Source organism: Mixophyes fleayi, chromosome 3 (assembly GCF_038048845.1).
Source record: "Mixophyes fleayi isolate aMixFle1 chromosome 3, aMixFle1.hap1, whole genome shotgun sequence".
Classification (NCBI taxonomy): Eukaryota; Metazoa; Chordata; class Amphibia; order Anura; family Limnodynastidae; genus Mixophyes; species Mixophyes fleayi.
Genome location: NC_134404.1, coordinates 310,754,035 through 310,763,544, shown reverse-complemented (window position 1 = coordinate 310,763,544; position 9,510 = coordinate 310,754,035). Strand labels below are relative to the sequence as shown.

General features: G+C 38.2%; 1 protein-coding gene across 2 annotated transcripts in view; it reads right to left on the bottom strand.

Moving 5' to 3' along the window:
• Positions 1-2,458: 2,458 nt before the first annotated feature.
• PAK5 (p21 (RAC1) activated kinase 5) overlaps positions 2,459-9,510 on the bottom strand; it is a 102,741-nt gene continuing 95,689 nt past the window's right edge. For both annotated transcript variants that reach the window (XM_075203983.1, XM_075203984.1), the window contains 4 exons: positions 6,087-6,213; positions 5,700-5,825; positions 4,813-4,947; positions 2,459-3,971 (listed from right to left, as the gene is read on the bottom strand). In XM_075203983.1, the coding sequence (XP_075060084.1) occupies positions 3,816-3,971; positions 4,813-4,947; positions 5,700-5,825; positions 6,087-6,213 (544 nt within the window). In that variant the 3' untranslated portion in view covers positions 2,459-3,815. The remainder of the gene's footprint in view (positions 3,972-4,812; positions 4,948-5,699; positions 5,826-6,086; positions 6,214-9,510) is intronic.

The window sequence follows — 9,510 nt, the reverse complement described above, 5'->3', positions numbered from 1 at the left end:
TGGGTAGTAGATACGTGGAATAGCCTCCCATCCGAGGTGGTAGAGGCTAATACAGTAGAGCAGTTTAAACATGCTTGATATAGACATACAAATATCCTTATAAAGAATAAATGATCAAACATGGTTTAATGTACCATAGGTTAATAATAAAAAAAAGGGCAGACTAGATGGGTCAAGTGGTTCTTATTTGCCGTCAAATTCTATGTTTGTTTCTATGTTACTTATGAATCTACAAATAGTTAAAACATTCTTTATATATTAAATTCCCAACATTTGTAATGGGCATATAAAATCTGATCTAGTTTTCTTACACAAACCAAGTTCTCTATACAGAGATATAATCAACACCACCCACCAAAAACTAGGAATTAAATCAGTGTAGCAATACTTTGACACTTATTGTAGGGCTGTCCAATATATCGCCATGTTCTGGATGAGGATGTAAGCAACTTTTCTGTGACCCCGTATACCAGTCTGACACCTACCGGTACCACACCTATCTTCGCTGACCTCCTTCATATTTCTTCCTGCTGCTAATGTTTCTCACACTGATGCAGAAAGAGGTTCATGGCGATTGCTCAGTAAATGATGCGATGATCAGACTGAATGGTGAGAGGCAAACATTTCCGTACATTTATCATACAAGAATAATAACCAGATAATGACATATATGTGCTCAAATTGCCAACTCAACCCATGCAAATCTTCTGTCATACACTAGACAGTGTTACTGGCCTTCTGATAATTGACTGCAATAAAAAGTTAAGGTATATTTTATTTTAAAATGTCATCTTTATAAACAGAACAAAACTGTCAGAGAGCAAGGAACTTTGGAATGGAGACATAAATTTCTGCAAGTGAAAACGCACATTGGATAGGGTTCTGAAGCATCTCTTAGAACACTGCCTTAAAATCTAATTGGAACACTATAAAAAAATAAGATACTTAGAACTAAGACATGAACGCACAGAAACAATTAAAAAACACTTGAGCATATTTAGTAATTGTCATATCTTAACAATTTGGATGTATGAACTTTAGTTCCATATAGAGATGCGTTTTTTTCATTTAGATGCTTGGATTGGCTACCTGTTTCCCCCTCTACACGTGAGAGATCATGAGGCTGAAATATTCTGTGTTACTAACATTCTAATTCACTGCCTTCAGGTTGTTCAAGACCCGCCTACATTATCTCCTGCTCCCCCCATGTGTCTGATATTTTGAAGAATGGTAACAATAGGTGTTCTGACCCTAGTGAAATGCACCTAAAAATCACTTACCCTTTAGAAGTTATTTCCCTAGAACATTTTCTGTGGTGTGCTTGCCCAGCCTTGAAATCAGTATTTATGGACTTATAGGAGCACTGAAAGTGACATAAAAGAGCTAATCATGTTAACAAATATATATGAATACTGAAAATGTACCATTGCTTAATATGTTTGATATTTCTATTTGCTATGGGGGAGTGCAGATTATTGCTATCAGTCATTTGATGGCTACAAGTGGCTGGCTGCAGTGTTTTTCAATGTGATTGCTGGCAGGAAGTCTGCCATGTGTAGTACAATGTCTCCCTCTCATATACAGTCTATATATCCAGGTCTGATAAGCCTCTGGGACTTTCACATATACTGTATATTTGTGAATGTCATGTGTAGCTCTCTTATACAAGACAACTTTTATTTTAGGTATAATGGTCCTTTAAAGGCATTCTAAGTACAATCTCAAGTTTTTCCTGATCTGTATAATGGATTTATAAAGAAATATATGTTAAGAATAAAATAAATGTTTCTGTACAATGTGTGACAATGCTACGAATGGTAGCTAAGAATTCTATTGATGCACCAATATTGTTCTATGTTTGAACTCCACGCCTATCTCAACCACTGCACCAGGGACATCTTAACAATATTATGGGCCCCCGGGCAAAGCAGTGCACCGGGGCCCCTATATATATATATCTGCCAGAGATAGATAGATGTACCTGCTCAGTGACCCTTGAAGGTTTTTTTTGCAGTTTTTTTTATTCAGGATTATTTATTGTAATTAAGAGCCCTGCCTATGAGGCCCCCTTGTCCGTGGGGCCCCCAGGCACCTGCCCATCATGCCCAATGGAAAAGATGGCCCTGCACTGCACAATACTGCAGGCAGAAGTATTTTATTTTGTTACCAGATATTTGATGGGTGGACAATGGGAGAAGGAGGCAGAGAGGACAACCATGCTGTATGAAGCAAAGGCCATTGACAGAAGGAGAAAAAACTTTAGTACACAAATAGAGAGAGAGAAAATAGCTTAGTATTCCTTTAAGTTACATGGACTTGTTAAGACTTGTAACTGAAATGTGCCCTTTAGGAAACAACTTTCATAAATAGAAAGAACTGTAAACTGCATGTAAAAAGAGCCACTATTCTATGTCAAATGTCAGCTTCAGAAGAACGGTGCTTAATAAAGACAATCATGTTCTTTAATAAATAAAGTTTATTTTGCATTGAAATAAATATGAATCAAGTGGCTGCAAAACACAAATCTATTTAGGCCTAGCGTTGACATGCAAGTTCATTCAACAAGCAACACAAATTTGTAGTCATCCATTTTTTTTGACATAAAAAAAAAAAATATAGACAGCAGCACAAATGTATCGAGTCAAACACGTCCTACAACATCATTACAATGAAAATATGATGTACATTTGGAAAAATACCCGCTTAAAATGTTGACAGCTTCAGTCAACCGGGACAATAAATCACTGGGCTTCAAATTGAGAACACAAACATAACAAAATAAATATATTAAAATCATAATAAATAAAAAAAATGTCTCTCATCAAGTACAAATTCAAGTAGGTTAATGAATTAAATAACTAGCAAATAAAAACAAAATAAAAATTACATCTTGTAAAAAAACAACAAAAAAGAATGACCTCTTCCATGGCTAAAATATAATACGAGGATAATTTCCTTTATTTGCTAAAAAGCAACTTTACCCCAATATTATTCTGCAAGTTTATTAGATGTGGAACCTATAAATACATACATTTATAAATATTGTACATTTTTAAATACCTTGTATTAAATATTGTTGGACAATTTTACTGTGTAAGTCCTGATGTCATTGTAATTATTCCACATATGAATTATTTATTTATTTTGGTAACACTAACTAATGGTGATGAAAGGGCCTTAAAAAAAGTTTGCAAACCACTCTAGTCGTCAAAGTTTTGAGATGTGCCTTGAAATTCAATGTAAGCAAAATAGACAGTCAGCGCTGCAACAGAGGTTTGGGTGCTTCCAAAAGGATTATAAAAGTAGGAATTTTTGAAAATGTTTGGTAAATTACACCTGGTTTTTGAACTGGCACAATGTTTACATAACATCAAAAAACTGCAAATTATCAAAAGTATCATACAGAAAATTACAAATTCATTTCAAAATACGTTACACTCCTACTTTTGAAAAAAAGTGCATTTTACCTCAAAGAAGGACTTTACATTGTTTAAATAAATTGCCATGAAATTCCCTTTGTTTCAAATAAGCGTTGGGAGATATGTCAGGACTAAATATCTAAATTCACTTCAAAAGAAACCCTTGTAAAAAGTCTGCATTTTGAATCAATTAAAAATAAAAAACCAAAAGAAACGTAAAAGCAAAAAAGAGTGAAAAGTGAGGTTTCGGTTTCAGCACACCCCAGCCTTTCATCTTGTATTCATTGTACAGAAATATAGGCAGTTTTTTTTTTTTTTTTTTATAAGTAGCTGCTTTCGTTTTGCATTTTTGTGTTTCTAAAGTTATGTTTGATCCTCGGTCTTGTTGAGTGGAGCTCACTGGTGTCTGTATTGCCTCATTAGGGGGATGATACATGACTGGGGTCCTGAGAGGTTTAAGAATGGATGTCTTAATAGGTCTTGTGCTGTTGCTCTCTGGGATGGCTCCCTCACCAACATCAAGTCTAGGAATCCACGGAGCACTGAAGAAACCTAGGAATAAAAACCAGAGATACATTTCTGTGTTTAACTCTGAGCTGAATGATCATTATATAATGAAAAATGTACCTCTTGTCTGCCATAGTGGAAGCATGTAGCCTATCAATGTAGAGGCCGAGGGCTGGTCACTGCCTAAAAGGACTCTAGACACCAAACTCTTTTGCACAAACCAGGGGACATCCTGTGAATGTGCCCTCTTCATCCCTTGAATCTAATTTAGTTGGATTTAGTTATGATCCCCCCCAAACTATCAACCAGTTCTCATGTTTGCTAACCTTAGGGACTTACAAAAGGTTGCACCCCTGTAACGTTTCTGACATGTAAACTTCCTGCACGTTGTATAAAATCCATCACCAAAATATGCAGAGATGATATGTGCAGTCCAGGGGACCACACTCCTTTTACTTTTGTAACCCACCACTTCAATCTTATTTCACTTGTCTAGGAAAACGAAATCTTGTTCGGCCACAATTCAAAGCACATTAATGCTCCCAGCCTCCATTTAGCTGGGAACATCCTGACCTGCTCACGTCCTTCCATCAGGAGGTGGGGGAAACTTCTGCACCCCTATATAGATGTCAATTTCTTGGTAAAACAGGAAACATTTACACAAAATAAGGTAGGTGCATGATATCACAAACTGACACATGCTCTGCGGCAGTGCATTTTATGATCTTCATGTCCCTTTTATCTATGCATCTGCTCAATGTAATGATTCAATGCACTAGTTTTAATGCCTCTACTTTTACATAGTGTCACCAAAAATGTAAACTTTGTCCTCCATAACTTAGGTAAGTGAACCGGGACTCATGTAGGTTGACCTGCATAGTGTTACCTGATGGACATCTTTGACTCGCGGTGGTAAATTATCTCGTATCCGACGCATTGCCTGCAATGGCGGTTCATTGAAATACGGAGGTTCTCCATCAATCATTTCTATCACCATAATCCCAAGAGACCATATATCCACCTGCAGCAGAAAGTTCATTGCGCTCAGTGCTAGGATACATGATTCAAATGTGATTTTCACTTTCAAAAAAAGTTATTTCCGATGCAATCATTACGCCTGAGTGGCGCATAATGTTAATACAAGCAACTGCCCAGCTTGTTCCAATACATAAAACCTGTTGTTAGCTGCAACAGGCCACCTGCCCTCCCATGGACCTCCCTGGCTGCGCAGTGTTGTCACACTGGCCCTTGTAACATCAGTGGTATTAAGAAATTATGGGGGATTGTCAGTCTACTGTTAGGTGTAGGGAGACAGGTGAAGCAATAGAAAGGGAGCCTGGCAGTTTCAGCTACCATCAATGTGTACTTTAACTGTCCTTTATGGTAAATAATGCCTTCAGTATAGGACAGCACGTTTTAAGCAGGAACAGCGGACACACATTTATATAATGATGGTCTTCTTTAGTTCCTGATATAGTAAGTTCTTTATGGGGGTATATTTACTAAACTTCGGGTTTGAAAAAGTGGAGATGTTGCCTATAGCAACCAATCAGATTCTAGCTGTCACTTTGTAGAATGTACTAAATAATGAGTACTAGAATCTGTTTGGTTGCTATAGGCAACATCTAGCAGTTTAGTAAATATACCCCCTGGGCTGCTTTCAGCAAGCAATAAACTCCCTAACTATATATATAGATTACTAGTCTTTTTTTACTGTAATGGTTTTATGGTTAATTAATTAGTACCCCATAATTATGTATCTGGCAATCTAACCTCTGTTCCATAGGGAAGTCTTGATATGACCTCTGGGGCCATCCAGTAGGGAGTTCCGACGAGGGATTTTCTTTTGGGAACCTCCTTGGAAACTTGTGCACAAAATCCAAAATCAGAAAGCTTTATCTACAAATATGGAAATTAAAATCAGATTAAAGAGAAAATAAAGAAACAGAATAAAGAGAAATAAATAAAAATATTTAACAGTGCTGTTCTCAGCCTGCATAGGTAATGTGTGTTTGTCCTCCCTTTAGGATGCAAGCTCTAATGATATATTTAAAGTGGAAATCCCTGTTAAAGCTGATGGTCCGATTGGCAATTCAATTATTTCTTATTATTCAACAGAACAAGACTGACAATAAACTTGACATAGTAAAACCCACTTACCCTGCCGTCACTGGTGAGCAGGATAGAATCACTTTTTATATCCCTGTGAATTACTCCCTGATTATGCAGATAGGACAAAGCTTTCAGAACAGAGAAACACACTGTAGCTATTTGCTCCTCGTTCATCCTGAAAAGTAAGAGTAATATATCTGTTAAAAAAACTGCAGTATACGGTATATGGCAACAATCTAGAAATGAGTTATTTTTAGGGCTATCAAATTGCACTTAATTGGCCACAGTGATGAGGGTGAGAAACATCAGTGCTGGGCAGAAATCAATAAGTGACGGGGTCGACACAACATTCATCTGAATTACAAATTGTACAGTTGTTGCTGTGCTGTGGAAGTTTAAGACTCCGTAAGTCTCACTAACACCCAGTCCCATCTACACCCACATGTCTGGCTAATGGAGGGATGGAGTGATAACAAAGAATGTTGACGGCAGTAGACCAGAGAACATCTATTTTATCCCATCTACAGGGGAAAGTATTGGACATGCAATCTTATGGTCGTGCTCTATAAATTATATGGGGCAAATTTAGGGGAATCCAAAATGGAAAAGGATATGGGAGTGCTCGTAGACAATAGACTTAGCACTAGTACTCAATGTCAAGCAGCAGCTGCAAGGGCCAATAAAGTATTGGCATGCATTGATGCAAGGGGAGACAGTGTAATTTGTCCACTATATAAATAATTGGTAAGACCTCATCTTGAATATGGAGTACAGTTCTGGGCACCACTCCATAAAAAAAAACATTTTGGAACTAGAAAGGGTTCAGAGAAGGTCGATAAAATCGATAAAGGGTATGGAGTCATTAAGTTATGAGGAAAGGTTAGCCAGTTTAGGCATGTTTACTTTAGAAAAAAGGCATCTAAGAGGGGGCATGATCACTATGTACAAATACATTAAGGGTCAATACAGAGAACTTTCATGGGAACTTTTTACACCAAGGACTGTTCTAAGGTTAGAAGAGAGGAAGTTTCACAACCAGCAAAGGAAGGGGTTCTTTACAGTAAGGGCAGTCAAGATATGGAATTCATTGCCAGAAAAGGTTGTGATGGCAGATTTAATTGATGTTTAAGAAAGGGTTAGATACATTTTTATCTGAAAAGGGTATCCAGGGTTACGACCGTTAATTAAAATGAAGGACACTAGTGGATCCAGGGAGAAATAGGACTGCAATATTGGGTCAGTAGGGATTTTTTCCGATTGAAAGATATTGGCGGTTGCTTTATCTGGATCAATTTCAAATAGAGGGATCGCAGGAATCCAAATAGGTTCAACTTGATGGACTGGTTTCTTTTTTCAACCTCATCAACTATGTGACTTGGATGTGCAGTGCAATGCTTGGCCATTGCTGTACTGATGTGTAGACCAATGTATGTTTGGATCCAATAATATCTTATTTTGTTACATTTCATATAACAACTAGATGCTGGTAAATTGTGGTCGCTTTTGCATGTAGCACACAAATGCTGGGCAGCTTTATTTTAACACCGTGATTTACCACTGATCTAGGACATGCGCCACATTCCCAACACTAAATCTGTCAGCACATTTTTAATTGTCCCCCCTGCAACACACCATGGTTTTGCTAAGGTGCAAAATTGCACCATCTCACTGGATTTACTCAGAACTCTAAATGAGGCCCTATGTGTATACATTACTTAGTTAATGTGACCAGCAGGATTAATTATTACATTATTTTTTTCATTCCAGTTTGTTTTCAAATAAAACTGTAATTATGTTAAAATATTTGCAGTGGGAGACGGCACAGAAAACAAGATTGTCATTGTTTTATCTCCAGGAATACTTTTCACCTTCAGGACTTCGCTATCTTGATGGTGATTAACTTGGATGAGAGCACTGCAATACATCAATGTCATGGGAGAACGTAACGATTTGCATTTTGCTCCTGAATCTTCTGATTGTATGAGTAATGTTTAAGTTTACAGATCCTCTTACAGTCTGTTTTGCTGGCGCTCCTTTGTGACCTTTATGGGTAGTATTATCTCACTGTGTCCCAAGTAAAAAAACCTAAATTTAAAATCTAAAGGGTGCCTATATTCTCTGTAATGCTGTAATGGTGCCAGGCCAACTTGTCAAAAATCGCATAATGTATCGGTCCAAAATAACTGTCAAATCCTGATTAACAGTTGGTCAGGATCTTTCAAATGTCTATCGGACCTAGCAGAAAATGTGGTTGGATGATGACCACGTTCTGAACACATCTGCAGTCATCATCTGATTCTTATTGTGCAGAACACAGTAGTTAAGACTCGGACACATTCCTCTAAGATACCAACGCATATACAGTATATATTTTGCTTACCAGATGGTCATATCCTGTCACATTTAATAATACAGTATCTGCAATTATTGGGGCAAACAGGAACTGCTCAAAACATTTCTTGGCCCCATCAATCGACCAGAAGGTTGTCACTAACAGCGTGAATGTGGTGAAGGTCTGCATGGGAGCACTAAGCCACCATCTTTAACTTGACAATTATTTTAATCAGAATGTTTTATTTTATTTTATTTATTGCATTCAGCAACAGCATAAACAAAAAAAAGAAAGAAAACGACAATGAGGTTCCCTAGTCAAAGTTAACTCTGCCTTAGGCTGGGTACACACGACAGTGTTTTCAGTCAATTATCGGGCCAATCACACAATAAATGACTGGTTGGCCCGATATCACAGTACTGTGTACCCTGCAATGATGAACGATTATCATCCAAAAGCCCAGAGTGAAGTTTAACAAGATTTTTAAACTGAATTAAAAATCTCATTCAACGATGGAACAATGTCGTTCCAATTCTGCAGTGTGTGGGGCTGTGAGGAGAAATCCCCCTCCTCGGAGATTGTCCAATGTAATGTCCAATGTAATGAGCAGATTGCAGCTAATCAGAGGCTGAATATGGTAATGAGCTGCGCGGCGGTTGGCTCAACGCTGGCACATGAAGTATGAGACCTGGATGAGACAGACTGAAGCCGGGACAGAGAGGATTACACGGACACTGAGCTGTAACTGGAGCTGGGACACGGAGAAGATTATATGGATACTAAGCTGTGACTGGAGCCGGGACTCGGAGAAGATTATACGGACACTAAGCTGTGACTGGAGCCAGGACACAAAGAAGATTATACGGACACTAAGCTGTGACTGGAGCCGGGACACGGAGAAGATTATACGGACACTAAGCTGTGACTGGAGCCAGGACACAGAGAAGATCATACGGACACTGAGCTGGAGCAGGGACACGGAGAGGATTATATGGACACCGAGCTGTGACTGGAGCCGGGACTCTGAGAGGATTATACAGACACTAAACTGTGACTGGAGCCAGGACACAAAGAAGATTATACGGACACTAAGCTGTGACTGGAGCCGGGACACGGAGAAGATTATACGGACACTAAGCT